General features: G+C 40.7%; 1 protein-coding gene across 1 annotated transcript in view; it reads left to right on the top strand.

Annotated features, from left to right (window-relative positions):
* rbks (ribokinase) overlaps nucleotides 1-19,023 on the top strand; it is a 143,918-nt gene that overhangs the window by 51,388 nt on the left and 73,507 nt on the right. Inside the window, exons 5-6 of the mRNA XM_048530638.2 lie at nucleotides 6-170; nucleotides 6,121-6,212. Of these exons, the coding sequence (XP_048386595.2) occupies nucleotides 6-170; nucleotides 6,121-6,212 (257 nt within the window). The remainder of the gene's footprint in view (nucleotides 1-5; nucleotides 171-6,120; nucleotides 6,213-19,023) is intronic.

Below are 19,023 nucleotides of genomic sequence, written 5' to 3'. Positions count from 1 at the left end.
TACAGGACAGAATGCAATCATTATAGTAGCTGGTGCAAACCTGCTATTGAATTCAGAAGATTTGGAGAAAGCTTCCAAGTTAATCCGTTGTGCAAAGGTGGTTGTCTGTCAGCTAGAAATTCGAGCTGCTGTCACGTTAGAAGCTTTGAAAATAGCTCACAAATCTGGAGGTAGGTACAGTTTTGTTTGTTGATTGTTCAATGGTATATTAATTTATTCTGAATTGAGGAGGTAGATTTTTGGCTTACTGTTTATAGTATTCAGCAGTTTCTAGAATGGTGACTATTCTGCAAAATTATTTCCAAAAAAAATTTCAAAGTCTTTCTAAATGTGTTTGTTTAGTTAATTTGATTTTTACATCTGTATTCAATCAGATTAAGTCACATTCTCATTTTAACATATTACAAGGAGTAGCAATCAAAAATCCGTGATGATGTGTGGCATCCATCAACTTTCAGAAGCTCATGTTGCAATCTGATCACAACTGAAGAGTAATGCTATCACCATATTTGATCGTTTACTTACAATTCTTCATTTAGAGAAGCAAACTGTACTTCTAAATTGCACAATCCTGTGATCGGAGTAGGTGGTTAAAATCACTCCATCAGCATTTCTCATCTAATTTTTCAACCTCTGCCCTGTCATCTCTTCAGAATCGTTGAAACATTTGTAAAATAGGTATCTTTTAGAAGAATGCAAACTGCACATCAGGGCTAATCTTTATTCTATTGTATCCTAGTTTTGATGAATCCTCTTGTTTATCTCCATTCTCCAAAGTTTAAAAAAATATTTTTGTCTGTTCTCTCATCATCTGTCCTTTTTATTATATTTGCAGAGGTTATAGTCTGTACTACTGAGAAAATATGATCACTGCTGCATAACCCAATGGAATAGTTTAATCAACTCTAGAAACTATGGATAATGATATTTAGGCATATCCAAAGGCAGCTAAACTGCCAGGCAAAATGTTTGGGTTTGCGGTAATGGATGTCAATACATTGGAGAGAGTGCAGGAATGATTCCAGGGATGATTTTCAATATCATGAGCAGGTTGGGTAGAGTAAATAGGGAGAAACTGTTTCAACTCGTAATAGGAACAAGACCAAGTTGAGATTTAGAGTGTCGGAGCAAATTACTGCAGATGCTGGAATCTGTACTGAAAACAACGAATGCTAGAGATAACAGCGGGTTAGACAAAATCCATGGCGAGAGAGAGCAAGCTAATGCTTTGAGTCTAGATGACTTCTTCAGAGCCGAAGTAAAGTTGGAGGCGGCAGCATTTATCTTTATAGTTGGGGATGGGTTGTGGGTGTGGTGGGGTGTAGACTGCTGGTGGAGAAAAGAATGTTGATTTTTAGACATAAGTGATTGGGGATAAGAGAATGGCAGAACGATGATTTGTCTAACTGCCAGACTGGAAAGAGCAGACGGTCCCACTGGGGATGGGGGTTCGTGGTGGGGGTGGGGGTGGGGGTTGGGGGGGAAGAGAGAGAGGGAAGGAGGGAGAGGACATGGTGACAGAGAATGTAACAAGTAAAGCTAAAAGAAAGGGATAATATGGGAGTTGGTTCACAATTTGAAGGTGTTGAACTCAGTATTAAGTCCTGAACGTTACAAAGTTCCTAATCTGAAAATGAGATGTTGTTCCTTGAGTGTGCACTGTGATTCACTGGAACACTGCAGCATGCCAAAGACAGGTAAGTGGGCATGTAAGCAGGACACTGTTAACACGATCAGCTACAGGAAGGTTGGAGTCATGCTTGTGCACAGACTGGAGCTGTTCTACAATGCAGTCACCCAGTCTGCATTTGATTTCTCCAATGTAGAGTCAGTCACATTGGGTGCAGCAAATACATTACTCAAGATTGGAATCTGAAGCAAAGTAAGGATAAAATTAAGAAAATCTTCTTCACTTGGCAAGTAATTAAGATATGGAATGCTGTGCCTAGAAAGGTAGTGGAGGCAGGTTCAATTGAGGCTTTCAAGAGGACATTAAATGATTATTTGTATTCAAATAATGTGCAGGTGTGTGGGAAGAAATGGGCGTTTGGTACTCTGTCATGATGCTCATTTAACAAGTTGATGCATGTGTGGTGAGCCAAATGGCTTCCTTCTGCACATCAACACTTGTGGTTCTGTAAATGCACAATGAGCAGTAAAATGCTGGAAATTATTGAATCTACCAAATCACTAAGGTGTGAGACTTCTCTCCCCTTTCAGAGAAAGCCTTCATGTTTGCTTTAGATTTGAAATTGCACATTATGCTTTAAACTTTGGAAGGCAGTTTGAGTATAACCATAGTAATAAATCGCTAGTCTATTGATATTAGCAACTTGGAGGACAGTTAGAAGATTCATGTGCCTATAAATGTAATTTTGTGCCTTTTAATGGATTATTTTCTTTATTCATTCACCAGCTGAGGGAGTCACTGGCTAGGCAGCATTTATTGCCCATATCTAATTGCCCTCTGGGCAATTAAAGAGTCAACCACATTGCTGTGGGCCCAGAGTCACATGTAGGTAAGGGTGGCAGTTTCCTTGCCTAAAGGACGTTAGTGATCCAGATGGACATTTGACACTAGATTGGGAAGGTACAATTTCGCGTAGACTGCACAAGTGAGAACCAGTGGATGTGCTAAACCTTTACTGTTTACACAGAGGGCAATAATTGCACAGGATTTGTATGTTTGGAGGCTCTCAGACACCTAGAAGCGGAGGCTGAAAGTCACTGGCAGAATGAGCTCATTGTCCTGGAAATCAAAAGTTGGGAGCAAAGCGGCTGTGACCAACCATGCCTGAGCTTTTGTGCTCCTAAGATGCTGCTTGGCCTGCTGTGTTCATCCAACTCTACACTTTGTTATCTCAGATTACGTGGGGTTAATTTTTCTTTTATTCAGTCATGGAATGCAGGCTTTGCTGGCTGGGCCAGCGTTTATTGCCCATCCCTAACTGCTATCAAGACAGTGGAAATGAGCCACCTCTTGAACTGCTTCAGCCCATTTGCTGTCAGTTGGCCCACAATGCCCTTGGGAGGCAGCAACAGTGAAGGAACAGTGCTATATTTCCAAGTCAGGATGATGAGTGGCTTGGAGGAGAACTTGCATGTTGTGGTTTTCCCATGTATCGGATGCTCATGTATCTAAATGGAAGTGGTCACGGTTTTGGAAACTGCACTGTCAGGAGCCTGGTGAATTTCTCTTATGCATCTTGTTCATGATACACCCTACTACAGCTCAGCATTGGTGGTAAAAGGATTAAATATTTATGGATATTGTGCCAATCGAGAGATCTACAGTGTTCTGGAAGATGTCAACTTCTGGAGCTGCACCCATCCAGGCAAGTGTGGAGTTTTATGTCACACTCCTGATTTGTGCCTTGTAGACGGCGGCTAGGCTTCGGGAGCCAGGACGAAAGTTACTTCAACATTTCTAGCCTGTGACGCAACCTGAGGGAGGGGTCTACATGACTCACTGCTGTGAGGCCCTGTTGAAAGGAAATACAATTATACATACACCCATGCACTGTACTGTACAGAACACAGATCTATGGGGCCTTTAATCCCTGGTGATCCTAATGCAATAGCCCCCTATTTGATGTGCACCTCCCTGCCTCAGGTATCAGGACCAACACATTCACACCAACACTTTTTGATACAGGCCAGATAAAGGTTGCAGGATGACAGGTGATTGTGTCAGCAGGACCCATTGCCCTGAAAATACTTTGTTGCTGTTGCTTCCAAATGTTGCAGCAGGCTGTAAGCACAGACATTGATCCACAGGACATCTTGTGTGGACATAAAGTTACGTTTCATGTTGGAACAGTTACATTTGGGGCCACATAGAGAGGGAAGAGCAAGGTCAAAACACTGCCATTTATAGAAAAGTGCTAAATAATGTACAATATGTTGTTAGTCTGTCATAAAAGTCGTCTCAATTTCTTTTTTCCTTCTCTACCTCCCATTTCAGTTTAGTTCAGTCCTTGGTTCTGCAGCCTGGAGCCTGCCTGGCAGTGAAGACTTGTAGTCCAATAGATTAGATTCCCTCCAGTGTGGAAACAGGCCCTGCAGCCCAACAAGTCCACACCGCCCCTGCAGCATCCCACCCAGACCCATCCCCCTATAACCCATGCCTGAACACTACGGGCAATTTAGCATGGCCAATCCACCTAGCCTGCACATCTTTGGACTGTAGGAGGAAACGGAGCACCCTAGGAAAACCCACGCAGACACAGGGAGAATGTGCAAACTCCACAGACAGTTGCCTGAGGCTGGAATCGAACCTGGGTCCCAGGCGCTGTGAGGCTGCAGCGCTAACTACTGAGACACCGTGCCACCCCGGAGATTTGATTTTGGAACCTCTGTGACATTTGTATCTGGATGGCGCTGGAATGCTGAGGATCATCTTGCCAGAAACAAGTGGATGTTCAGCTTTAACTTCTAAGGGTCAGAGGAGGGCAGAGGGTGGAGGCGGACCTTTGGAATACACTGAGTGGAGACTTCTGAAGGGCCTGTGTGTGGTCCCTGCTCTGGCTGGGTGCCTTCTGGCACCACCCTGCCTCCTTGAGAAAGAGTGTGCTGATTACTCACTAGGTTCTCTGTCTCCATTACCATGACTTTGGTCCTGAGGATCAATGGACTACAGATATGTACATTTCTCCAGCAGACCTTGAGGTTGCTGGATCTCTCTCTGCTTTGCAGCTGCTGACCTGTGCATAGAGGCAGCCAGACTGTCATTTAGGAAAGCAATGGGATTGTGGTATTATCACTGAACTGTTAATCCAGAGACCCAGGTGCTCTCTGATGAAGGGTGGCCCGAAACGTCAGCTTTGTGCTCCTGAGATGCTGCTTGGCCTGCTGTGTTCATCCAGCTTCACACTTTGTTATCAATGTTCTGGGGACCCAGGTTTGCAACGTACCACGGTAGATGGTGGAATTTGAATTCAATAAATATCTAGAATTAAGAGTCTGATGATGGTAATGAATCCATTGTTGATTGCCAGAAAATCCCATCTGGTTCACTAATGTCCTTTAGGGAAGGAAACTGCCATCCTTACCTGGTCTGACCGACATGTGACTTCAGACCCACAGCAACGTGGTTGACTCTTAGCTGCCCTCTGGGCAATTGGGGCTGGGCAATAAATGCAGCCCTCATCCTGTGAATGAGTTTAAAAAATGACAAGCTGCATTGCTGCAACCTCTGGACAATGAGTCCATTGCATCCCACATGTCTGCCTGCTGCCTCCTGATCCTCCCTGTACTTTTGGACAAAGTACCTGATTGCTGACACACTGGATCTTTTTACTGCCTGAGACCAAGCAGGTACCTGGCAGTCCTCCAACTACTAGAAATCAGGCTTTTTTTCCTTAGCTGTCTGTTGCAGTGAGGTGCTCACTGGATTGTGCACCCACATTTTCTAACGCTAACATTCCTACTGAATTATCAATACCTGAGCTTGTGGAGGTGCAAGAGGCAGCCTTCCCTCAGTAGTCTCAAATTCAAAGGACAAGGAGCTGGCTTCTGAGGAAGCTGGCCATTTTACTGACAGGTGGTACACTGGATGCACCTGCATTATAAAAGAGAGAAAATGTGTCTTGGCCAACTGTTAGAAATGGTTTGCAATGAATGAGACATGGGGTTCATCTGAGAATCAGACTGAAATTAGGCTCCCCACCTGTTATGAGGAGAGAATCCTGACCTTCACAGGAGATGACTAGAACGGTCTTGGAGGGACACTGAGGCAGCCATATCCCTCTACTTGAATAAGTACCACTCTTCATTGCACTACAACTCTCACATGTCCACCTGTACATGATGTTTTGGTGCCCTTTTGGGTTTTATTTCTGTAATGAGAGAAGGGTAGGAATTGAATTAGATTGAAGTAAGATACGCAGCTGTTGGTGCAGGTATAGGAAAGCCAGTAAGGTTTTCCTAGGGACTGATTAGGAAGGATACAGGACATGCAGGGTTAGTAGTGCTGGGAAGTGGAGAGATTGGCAGAACTTGAGATTTGGTAGCGGTGTGTGGGTGCTATAGCAAAGATAGCCTAGCTTTGGGGTCACAGTGGAAAAACATTTGCAAAGCGCACTGATTTGTTTTTTCTCTCTTTTATGACAAATCTTTCAGTGAAAACTATCTTCAATCCTGCACCAGCTGTTGCTGACCTTGATCCTGAGTTCTACAAAGAGAGTGATGTCTTCTGTTGCAATGAGACTGAGGTAACATGTTGGTATATTTTAATTTGCACAGGATAATGCACTGAGTTGGTTGTGTTTTCAGCCCTGGGTCTGAGTTCAAAAGCATCCAGGTTGCTGCAGTCAAACTTGTCTCTGCCAGTCGCAAGGATCAAAAGACAAAACTGTTCAAAATTTCATATTACAAATTGGTGCTTACTTAAATAACCTGCAAAGCTGGTGTTGGAATTGAAAATATCACTCCCCCAACAATGTTGGGGTTGAGTAATATATTGACAGAATTCTGGAAGAATTGTTTTGTTTGCTCAAGTTTAATGGATCTTCAATTACATAACGCAGAATGTAAGCTATTCAATTAATTGACACTTTACCAGGGCTGCAATTTGGTCAGAATTCAAATATTGTATAGCTCAAAGAATTTTTGCATGCATTTAGTACCAATGCAATAAGAATATTAATATTAACGAGAATATCGGTCTCCTCTTGGTTCCAATTCTAAACAATTTGTATTAAAATATCAGAGGAGGGATCTCATTTCTCAAATTGACTTCAGAACTGGTAACCATTGACTTTGAATTCTTACCAATGAGTATTCTTGGGATAGCGATATTTTTCAGCTAGTAAGGTATCAAATGATTCATTCTAATTAAATGAAATGATATGCAGCCATTTCACTCAGCATGTTTACATTTAAAACCTGTATGTTGATCATTCAGGCCAATTCTTTGCTATAAATGCTGGAAGTCTGACAATAGAGTTGAAAACGCTAAGTATGTACAGCAGACTAGTAAGTACTTGTGAAGACGTTTTTGATACTACCCTGACCCCACTGATACATTGACCTTCCTGTATGTCAGGCATGAAGCAAGCATAAAACCAATTTAGTAGCAATGTGCTCTGCACTCAATCTATGCAGTTGTTGCTCCCACTGTTACATGTAAGTGGCTTTTTTTTAATATTATGTGACCAAAAGATGCCTAAATCCTGTATTGGGCCTCCTAGTTATACAACTTATTGAAGCATATTATTGAGAAATTAAAGACGAGCAAAGAAAATAGGTTTGCCTCCCAGGTTTGAGTTTTTATTGGTGGATCCATGAAGTACAGGAGTGTTCCCATGACTCCACAGGAATTGGAAACCCTTCCTCACTCTCTCCCACCGACCTCCCATTCCACTCCAACCAACTCTCAGCTCACTAAAGTCCCCACTTTCTAAACTTATTGAGAGCCGAGTTCAAATGCACAGATCTTTTTGCTTTGTTCATGGGATGTGTGAATCATTGGTTGTAGTCCAGCTTTTATTACCACTCTCTAACTGCCCTGGAGAAGGAGGTGGTAAACTTTTTCTTGATAAAGAACTGTAGTCCATGGAATGTAGGTACACCCACAGAGAGATCTAGTGCACGAATTGTAGCAAGTTAGTATGCAGGACAGCAAGTAATTAGGAAAGCTAATAAAATGTTATGTTTTATTGCAAATGGAATTGAATGCAAGTGTACGGAGACCATGATTCATTTATACGGGGCTTTGGTGAGACTGTATTGAGTATTGTGCACAGACTAGTCACTGTACTTACAGAAGAATGTTTATGCATTGGAAGAAGCTTAGATAAGATTTACTAAACTACTACCTGGAAATGGGCAGATTGCCTTATGAGGAAAAACTAGCTAGGCTACACTTGTATCTTCTGGGATTTAGAAGAAACATACAGGGCCCTGAGAGGACCTAACTGGGTAGATATGGAAATGGCTCTTCCTCGTGCGGGGTCATCCAAAACTGGGGCTCAAAGTTTTAAAATAATGTGTCACCCATTTAAGATACAGAAGAGAAATCTTTTTGTGAGGGCTGTGAGTTTTTGAAAGTCTTCAAAAGGTATTGAACGTTGAATCTTTAAATGTTTCCAGGTAGGTAGATTTTTGATTACCAAGATGAATGATTAATGGGGATACGCAGCAATGTAAATCAGATCAGTCATGAAGTTAATGAATGGCAGGACAGAACTGAAGGGCCAAGTGGTCTACTCTTGTTCCTTGTTTGTAGGTTCATATGACACCCACAGTGGTGTTAGGAAGAGAATTCCAGGAACTCCAAATGAGTTGGGAAGGAAAACACCATGTTTTCTGTTTCTATAATGCATGGGTTAATAAAATGAGTTAAAGACAGAAGTGTACAGAATTATTTTTAATTTATCAGTTTCCGAATGATGATCAGTTTAATTGAAATTGTGGTGGTTCTTTGCATATAGCTATGTGTGTAATTGAACAACAGCTTTGATTTCAATCCGATACATTCTTGCTTATTAAGTGAACTTTTCATACTTTGGTAAATTACATCTTGCAACAAAATTCTTAATTGTTGCCTATAGCATATTGCTGGTAATGGAATATAGTTTCATATGCCACGAGATGGAAGTGTACCTGTAGAAATGTTTGGCTTGCTGTTTGATTGCTTATATGTGATGTGGTAAATGTTAGAACCCTCAACAGGTGTTTCATTATTTTTAGTTTTACTCTTTTTTTTTAAATCGATTTTGAATTATGAGCTGGAAATGACTGGTGAACTTTGGGACAGCTAATGTAAGAAAATAGAACACACTAGACAAGCTTTCTTTGTTTGTAAGGTCTGGCCTAGAGGCTAACAACAGGTTGAGCCTTCATTAAAAAGGTTCTAACAGACATGGTAAATCTTGGAAGAGCATTGTGTTTAAACAGATAGTAAAAGGTGGCTATTATCGAGGTCACTACTTGGGAATTGGTTCTGGCAAGTCTGGAAGAGACCCTCTTCAAGCAGATGGCAGTGGGTGCATTGTAATTGAGGCCTCTGGACAAGTGTGGACTCTGGAAGAGTCGGTCACTCTATCAGGGCTGAACAGCATGATTAAAGATTATATTTAAACTCTATTTTCAGAGTGATGGTTTTGAGCTGCTGCTGATACGGTATGAAAATTTGAAAGCTCTCTAACATAATCTGGTCGACCAGCTCCCAGAAGCCCAAAGAATTGAAAGCTGAGTTAGAAGCACTGCTGTTTTTTATCTGTGTGAATAGAGAAGGTGAACCTGATAAAAGTTTCAGTTAAAACATACAAGGCATCTAGATTTACGCCTGTGAAACAACGCATTGGGAAAGCTGTTTAAGTAATCTGGCAAATTTTGTAAATATGTTTTATTTATCCCTTCACTGTGTGAACTGGTGTCTGGAAATTAGTTACTTGCAAAGAGTGGGATTGGTTATTCAAATGCCTGGTTAAGAATCATTGGAATGACTATTTGGGGGTCTTCATCAGTTTAATTTTACTGTGCTGCAAATACAGAGGTAAAAAAAGATTGGTTTGGCTGTCTAGATGAGCAGAGAGATCTCTGTGTCCATGCATGGATGAGCAGAGAGATCTCGGTGTCCATGTACACAGATCCTTGAAAGTTGCCACCAAGGTTGACAGGGTTGTTAAGAATGCATACAGTGTTTTAGCTTTTATTAATAGAGGGATCGAGTTCCAGAACCAAGAAGTTGTGCTGCAGCTGTACAAAACTCTGGTGCGGCCGCACTCGGAGTATTGTGTACAGTTCTGGTCACCACATTATAAGAAGGATGTGGAAGCTTTGGAAAGGGTGCATAGGAGATTTACTAGGATGTTGCCTGGTATGGAGGGAAGGTCTTATGAGGAAAGGCTGTTTTCTTTCGAGAAAAGAAGGCTGAGAGATGACTTAATTGCGACATATAAAATAATCAGAGGGTTAGATAGGGTGGATAGGGAGAGCCTTTTTTCTAGTATGGTGACGGCGAGCACGAGGGGGCATAGCTTTAAATTGAGGGGTGAAAGATATAGGACAGATGTCAGAGGTAGTTTCTTTAGTCAGAGAGTAGTAAGGGAATGGAACATTTTGCCTACAACGGTAGTAGACTCGCCAACTTTAAGTACATTTAAGTCGTCATTGGACAAGCATATGGATGTACATGGAATAGTGTAGATTAGATAGATGGGCTTGAGATCGGTATGACAGGTCGGCACAACATGGAGGGCCGAAGGGCCTGTACTGTGCTGTACTGTTGTATGTCTCTTTCCATAGTGTAATATCAGAAAAAACACGTTTGCTGAATTGGCTGATTTCTTGGGAATTAAATGCCACAATACCCACCATAACAATCTAGAAATGTGCATGTGCCTGAGCCAAGCCTGGTTTTTGAGTGTTTCAAGTGATTTCTTCTTTGCTCCTATGATATGAATCCCTTCTCCAAGAATAACAATTGTTAGATGTGGGTGGTGATTTTCTAAAATGTGTCTGCAATTATATTCAAAGTCAGAAGTCACACAACACCAGATTATAGTCCATCAGATTTACTTGAAATCACAAACTTTTGAAGCATAGCTCTTTTTCCAGTGGAAGTGAGAGAGTAGAGCACACAGACACAGAATTTATAGGCAGAGACATCAAAAGATGGTGTCAGTGGAGTGTTGAATAATAAGTCTCTGCTGGTGACCAAGAGTGTTTGAAAGTGAGTAAAGTGTCAGCAGCTGAATAGCAAGTGAAGGGGTGACCTATAATCCAATTAAATGAAGCAGAGAGATAATTACGAAAACATTAAAACACAAGATGCTAGAGACAAACTAAATGACTGGAATAATATGATAGTTATAAGAGTTGCATGCTGTGGGTCTAACCAAAGTACTATGTAATCCAAAACTGCACAAACTAATTAAGGATGAGAGATCATAACAATTTATCCAGGTGATGGACAGTAAAGAAGATTTACAGATACAGAACAGTGCGGCGGGATCACATGTAGCGTGATATGAACTCCAGATCATGGTTGAGGCTGTCTGTCGTTGGTATGGAACTTGGCTATCAGTTGTGTTCAATGATTCTGTGTTGTTGTGTATCTCAAAGTCCGCCTGGGATGACAGTTACCTGAAGATCAGAAGCTGAATGTCCTTGACTGCTGTGGTGTTACCCTGACGGGGAGGGAATATTTCTGACTGGCAATCACGGTGTCCATTTATCGATTGTCATAGCGTCTGCATGGTCTCGCCAATACACCATGCAGTGGGCATCTTTGCCTATAGTGTATGATGTAGCCAACATTGGCCATGTCACATGAGTATCTGCCATATATGTGGTGGGTGGTGTTCTCACATGTGATGGTAGTATCCATGTTGACGTTGCCCTGAAGGCTGGGTAGTTTGTTGTGAACACTGTTCTGTTTAAGGTTTGGCTGTTGTTTGAAGGTGAGATGTGGAGGCTTAGAGATGACCTTGATGAGATGCTCATCATCATTGATGATATGTTGAAGGCTGCAAAGAACATGGCTTAGTGTCTCAGCTCCAGGGAAGTACTAGACAACAAAGGCTACTCTATTGGTCATATCCTGTGTCTGTCTTCTGAGGAGGTTGTTGCTGTTTTTCACGATGGCATGTCAGAACTGGCAATCAACAAGCTTTGTATCCCATTCTTTTGAGGCCATCCTCAGAAAACAATCACAGGATATGACCGATAGAGTACCCTTCATCATCCAGTACTTCCCTAGAGTAGAGAGTCTACGCTATGTTCTTCACAGCCATGTCATCGAAGACAATGACCACCTCGCCAAGGTCATCCCTATGCCTCCACCCCTCACCTTCAAACAACTGCCAAACCTTCAACAGACCATCGTACATAGCAAATTGCCAACCTTCAAGACAACATTGACCACAACACCACACAGCCCTGACATGGCACCTTCTGCAAGACATGTCACATCATCGACATGGCTATTACCATCACATTGTGGAACACCACCAATCGCGTACACAGCAGATACTCATGTGACTCAGCCACTGTTGTCTACCTCCATACTCTGCACCCAAGGATGCCCTAAAGCATGGTATATTGGTAAAATCATACAGATGCTACGATAATAGATGAATGGACAGCGTGCAGCAATAACCAGCAGGCATGTTCCCTCCCTGTCCGGTACAAATCAGCGGTCAAGGACATTCAGCCTCTGATCCTCTGGTAAACGTTCTCCAAGATGGACTTCAAGATACATAACAAAGCAGAATCGCTGAGCAGAAATTGATAGCCAAGACAGTCTCAAACATGATCTTAGGTTCATGTCATGCTACATATGATTCCCACCACACTGTTCTGTATCTGTTAAACCATCCTTACTGTCCTGTTTTGACATCGTCAGCTTGATAAATTGTTATGATCTCTCTACCTTAATTAGTTGGTACAGTTTTGGTTTACTTATTACTTTGGTTAGACCATCGGCATGCAACTACTATACTTATCATGTTATTCCAATCATTTAATTTGTCTCTAGCACCTTTTTGTTTTTAATTTTTTTGTAATTATCTCCCTGCCACAGTTAATTGGATTATATGCCATCACCTTGCTTGTTATTCAGCTGCTAACACTTTACTCACACTGTCCAACAGTCTTGGTTACCTGCAGAGACTTATTATTCAACACTCAAGTCACACTGGTTGTACGAATTTTTGATGTCTCTGCCTATAAATTCTGTGGCTGTATGCTGTTCTCTTCCCTTTCACCTGACAAAGGGTCTGCGCTCAGAAAGCTTGTGATTTCAAATAAACTTGTTGGAAAATAACCTGGTGCCATGTGACTTCTGACTTTGTCCATCCCAATCCAACACTGGCACCTCCACATCATGTAATTATATTGTGTTTGATCCTCAATACATCCCACTGATTCCCAGCTTTCCCTAGCGACAACATTGATTTCTGGGTGCCTTCACACAATTTAAATGATCTGTGGGTATAAGACTGTCATTGTTAATTTCATCATTTTAGCTGCTGACATGAAGCTATTTTGCAATCCTTCCAAAGCTGTATCCAGAGTGGGAAGTTTCTTTTTAGCAGATTCAAGTTTCTCACTGTTCTAATTCATATTTTTGTGTACGTCTGTTAGTTTTAGGTTTGTTCTGAGCTACTTGGGAAATCTGTTTCCATGTATACTGGAGTTTTTGAACACAAGTGGAAAATTATGTCAACCTCATCTTGAGTTTAAATTTATTAATGGGAGGGGTGTGGAGAGGAGGAGAGAGAAAAATGCAAGAAGCTAGTCTTTGTCTGTCCGGACCAAAGCCACTGTGATAATTAGTGGAGAAAACTAAAGTCTTTCATAAGTATCTCCATCTCCTTAGAACCTGTAGAAAGTACAGGGAAATTGAAGACTTTCTTTTGTTCTGTCCTTTGATAATACATTAATGAGGGAGTTGATCTGTTTGGGGCCTGGTAGAGAAGAAAAGTGGAATACCTTTTAACCGCCAATCTGGCTAATTTATGGAGAAAACCTCCATTCTCGTTGCTTCAAGCTAAACGTCTGGCACACAACTGGTTCAACCATTGGTCACCAAACCTAGCTGAACATTAAGTGAAGGGAGGCAGTGGCAATGTCATTTGACTAGCAATCCAGAATCCCAGATTAACATTTTGGAGACGTGCATTCAAATCCCATCATGGCAGATATGAAATTCGGATTCAGTGAAAACTTGATATACAAATGGTGACCATGTAATCGCTGTCAATTGTTATAAAACCCATTGGCTTAGAGTTCAGGTTCACTGATATTCTTTCAGAATAGAATAGAATGTCCTTTATTGTCACATACTCAATTATGGAAGTACAGGAATACAGTGAAAATTTACAATGTTGCCCCATATGGTGCAGCCTTCGGGACAAAGCACCTAGGTACAGACCTGAAAAACAAAATAGAGAAGTAAAGGGAAAAAGAAAGGGGGGAGAAAAGTTACACAAAGAAGAACTAAGTAATGTAAGTTAGTAAAAGGAGAATAAAGTTTTAAAAAAAACGCATTACAGTCTTTCAGCATATCAGAGCAGGGGACTTCCAGATGTGGTCTGACCAGACTCTCTAGCTGTTGACCCGCCTGTACCACTCAGAGTCCAACAACTGTCCAGTCTGCTTGGATCTCCAGCCTGCTGGTAGTCCATGCCCTGCATGGGCCTCCAACCTGCTCTACATCAGGAGACAACACTAGTAAGGGGGGGAAAGAGAAGAAAACGAGAAGTAAACCGAAGGAGCGGAGGAGCTCCTATTAGGGCATCCTGTTACCTGGAGTGACCTGCGTGTAAGTCTGAGCTGCCCTCTTAGTAATTAGGCAATAAATAAATAATGCTGACCTAGTGAGTGACACCCACATCATGTGAATTAATATTTTAAAAAGCACTTTTGAGAGACATTACATATCCCAGGAGAATGATCCTGCTATATCTAGTCAAAAACTAAGGTAATCAAAATGATAAAAATTAGTACTAGGCCAAGGGATTTGGAATTCTTAGGGGCCAACAGCAGATGACGAAAAAGCCAATAAAGACAGTCAATTGGTTATGAAAATAAATTGGCAAGAAATATAAAGACAAGCATATTTAGTGTTTTGGCAAATATGCTAAAAGAAAGAGAGTAACTGAAGTAAGTGTGGGAGCCTTGGAGGATGCAACTAGGAAATTTAGTAATATGGAACAGAGAAATAGCAGGCAACATCAGCATTTTATATTGGTCTTCATGATACAGGATACTGTAAACATTCCAAAGATAACAAAAAAGTCAAGTGCGAATGGAAGGAAAAATCCATGCAGAGGGACAAAGTGCTTGACAAATGAAGGCGATTAAAGGCAGAAAGTCACCAGGACCTAAAGAACTATGTTAAAGGGCTGAGTGTATGGGTAAAAGCTTGAATTGACTGTTACTCCTGTTTAAGGGTCACTTGGTTGAAGCAGGTTCAGAGTATTTGCTGCATAAGCTGCTGGCACATGCTGGAGATGTACTGGTCAGCAACTTGTCCACCCTCTTGACTGATCACTGCTGACAAACATGATGTACTGCCTAACTTTGTTTGCACGAAATAGCCAGCCAAGACAGAAGTACTATGAGCCTTTAAACCTGGCTGAGGCAGCAAGGTGCCAAAAGACAAGGCAAAACAGAGATGCTGACTGCATCCAGGAAGCTGCAAGCTGAGTGAGTATTCAGAGAGCAAGTGAGGAACCCTGATGTATACTTTGCACCAATCTATGAGGTGGGAGCTTGTCACTGTGTGAGAAGTGTCAAAGCAGCAGCATTACACTTAGATACGTCAGTGCACGGATGCAGGTAGTTGCCACCCATGGAGCATGTCCCAAAATGTTATTGATTACTGACAGAATGGAGGCTGGAGCCACTAGGTACCTACTCTGACTGTTATGTCAGAAATTCACATCACGTAGTTTGATCCAGAGCATGGTAGATTTGGAACCTGCATATAAATGAGGCAAGATTAGGTACAGATGGCATCCAAATGTACATAAATAGGTCTCTAAAGGCTGACAAGTGCAGTTCTTGTGGGGGTTCAAAACTTGGTTTCAGAATTGGACTGTTTTTCTTGGCTTTTCTTTTTACAGTCCCACATTTTCCCAACTGACTCCCTCTTGCCCATATTGCTCACGGGCTAGGAAGATTCTGTCCTCAAGCATTCATAGAGTTTGGGTTTTAAAATAGTGACCCTCAAGTATTGGTTATTTCTGTGAGGTTTTTTTCAAAGAAGCTAGGTCAGACAGTACTTCCAAAACAGTGATCTAATCCAACATGTGTCAGAGAGTAGTGAATCTCGGAATATCAATAGAAAAGTGTTTATACTTCGGGAGGTTACAATAGGTAGAATGAACATTGCAGGCCATTTGCTTGTTTTTAATTCAGAAAAATCAAGGATTGATTTTATTTTTGTTCAGAAAACCTAGGAATATTTTTATGGCAATTTGGAGGAGACTTGAGAGTAAGTTACTTCAGTAGAAAATTTCCAGACTAGGAGTGTTTGGTTAGATATTTGCAGGTTATTAGTAGCTGAGAAGATCTAAGCTGTCAGTGTTTGGAGGATTCATTTAAGAGGACTCCAAGATTAGTAGAAGTTATCTGTTAAGTTTAAGTTAAAGACTTGATAGAGGTGTAATTTCTCTGGATTTGAATAATGAGAAATGATGTTGTTAGAAAGTAGCATAACTTTCTTTTGTTGGGTGTTTTAAAGTTTTTATGACTGTGTTTTCTACATCAATTGAACTTTTCTTTCATCTCTTGTATATTAAACCTCTGCTGTGTTGTTAAAGAATCTCTAGAACTTTGTACGACTGTGTTTTGAATGGCCACCACAATAACTAAATTTTTTAAGAATATGATTGATCAAGCCTTCTTCAGGGATCTGACTTGTCCAGTAGTACCATCAGTTAGGTTCATGACATACTAGATGTCACATAAGCAGACAAATTAAATGTAGTAGAAAGATTAAGGGAAATGTTATGGTAAAGCTGAATTCATCAATGTGCGTGTAAAATTTGACATTGTAAAAGTTTGTGCCTTGCCCAAATAACTTTCGAACAGAATTATTGTTTATACTTAAAATTTCTTCACAAACAAATTTTAGTCTCCCTTTTTAGATCGGTCTCATCATCCAATAACCTTAGTTAAAACGAGTTTTTGGCCTTTTCTGTATAAATAATTTTCTTCCCAGGTTACTATGAATGATGATTAGGCAATTTGACCCTGGGCATCCTCCGACTGTTGCCACAGCGTGTGTATTTCTTTTCTGTCTTTCATCTTTACATAAATAGCTAAGCTTCCATCTGACAGCCTTTCATTTCTTCATTATTAGTGATGTTTTGGAGTTTAGAATTCCACAGATTGTAGAACATTAACTGGTAGTCCGTCACTCCATGACATCCCACTGTATTGCATTTTGTCTCTGTAAAGCAAGCATAAATAACCATAGTCCTCAAAGTACTTTACCCATTTCTCTCCATTTGAGAGAGATATTGGTTGTATAAAACTACTTGCAAGCATGGCTAAGCCTAATTTTAATACATGCCTTCAGAACTTATCAAAACTCTTTGAAGGACTTCTGGCTGGTTGTTGGTGTAATTTTGGTAAATTGACAGCCAGTTTGTGATCTTCTATATGGCAATTTGATAATGACTGCCTATTACTTTTTAGTCATGTTGGTTGAGGGATAAATGTCCATCGGGATGCTTGTAAGACTTGATTTGCTGTTTGGGCAAACAATTAGACTATTTCAAAGAGAAAATTTATTCGTAAAATTTATGGAAGTACATCATTGTATTTATTCAGCCCGTGTCTTTCAATACGTAACTTTTGAACTTTGGACAATTACAGAAGCATAGATGTTACAAATATTCCAAACCAATTCACTTTCATCCAAGTGTGTGAAATGAAGTTTTCTAAATGTTGAATAAAAACCAAAAGAATTACGCATGCTGTAAATCAGGAGTAAAAACAGAAGTTGCTGGAAAAGCTCAGCAGTTCTGACAGCATCTGTGGAGAAAAAAAAGTTAACTCTTCAAATCTAGTGACCCAGCCTCAGGACAGTTCTGAGGCGGGGTCACAGGACCCAAAATGTTAACTCTGATCTTTTCCCCACAAATGTTGCTGGACTTGCTGAACTTTTCCAGCAACTTCTGTTTTTTTTCTAAATCTTGAACAGTGGGGACAGAGATGATCCCATGCCTAAATGGATTGGGAACCAGTGGGTACAGCACAAAGTGTTTTGCAAAAGAAGCAAATGTGAAGTGAAAAAAGTAGTTAAGATATGTAATGCATGGTCCAGAAGTGTAGTGTTGGCGGGTTCAATCCAAGTATTCAGCAAGGCATTTGATGTTTCTATTTAAATAGTCAATGTGCTGATTTACAGAGAAAAGGCAGGAAAGTGCACTAAGTTAAAATGCTCTGAAAGCCAGTGCAGAGACAATTGACTAAATCCCTGGACCACATTTCTCTGATTCTGTATTGAATGTTTTTCACTTTATTTTACAATTGCAGTTAATATTTACGAGATTTGTTGCATGTCAAACATACAGCCTTAGGGGTTTTGCCTATTTTGTAACCCATCTGAGCACTAAGGCTGAAAGGCCATAAACTGTGGCCTTTTCCTATTTGTACCTTTGCTCAAAGTCCCAAGTTTTTTCACATGAACCTGGAACATGGACTGTGCCAGTTTGCAATGTTCTTTCGTGCACAACTCTTTGTACTGGAAGAACAGTAAATTTCCTTTAGAACAAAGAACGTTTTTACTGAGTTATTGTTCCATTAGAAGGCAGGTTGGGCCTCAGTTTAACATATCATCAGAGAAAAGGCACATTGACTGCGCACACTCCTTCAGTACTGCACTGGAAAGTCATCCTTAATCATTTCATCCCAGTGCTAGCCAAGATCGAATAACATTCCTAAAAAGAAATCACTGAAGTTTATTTGTTTTAAATATAACTTTTGGATTTCAAACCCATATTCTGATTCAGAGGTGGGAGCAATTCTAACTGAACATGGCTGACACCTAGGTCCCTCTTACTATTTAAGTAATGACCAATAATCACGTAAGTAGTTTTAAATTTTTTTCCCCCCTGTGTACGAACCACTTCTCCACTTCATAAATTCCTGTGGACTCCAGTGCAAACTTCCAAAATAATGCCAGCAATGCAATATATTGCAGTAGCTGCAAGAAGTTTGTTTAAATGACAAATCTTTAACAGTAAATCGGCTTTATTCGGGGCGTATTAAACACTGTTTTCATTTACTAAACTTAAGTCCTTAGGGATAGAGAAGTGCCCACAGTGGTAATGCAATCAATTTGTCGCCTGACCCAGGCTATTAAAATGTCATACAATGCCAAGATCAAGTGGACCATCTTTCCGCTTAATCTTGCGGATGACTGTAACATGACAGACTGAATGCCGACTGAGATGGGGAAGGAATGCATAATTTAAAGTAGAATTGTTGGAATAAGTCTGTATGACCTCATTAATCATGTTTCCTGCATCATGTGAAAGATTAATATTCTATAACAGG

This window comes from Stegostoma tigrinum, chromosome 4 (assembly GCF_030684315.1).
Source record: "Stegostoma tigrinum isolate sSteTig4 chromosome 4, sSteTig4.hap1, whole genome shotgun sequence".
Lineage (NCBI taxonomy): Eukaryota > Metazoa > Chordata > Chondrichthyes > Orectolobiformes > Stegostomatidae > Stegostoma > Stegostoma tigrinum.
Note: the sequence above shows the minus strand (reverse complement) of the source record. Positions and strands in the feature narration are given on the sequence as shown.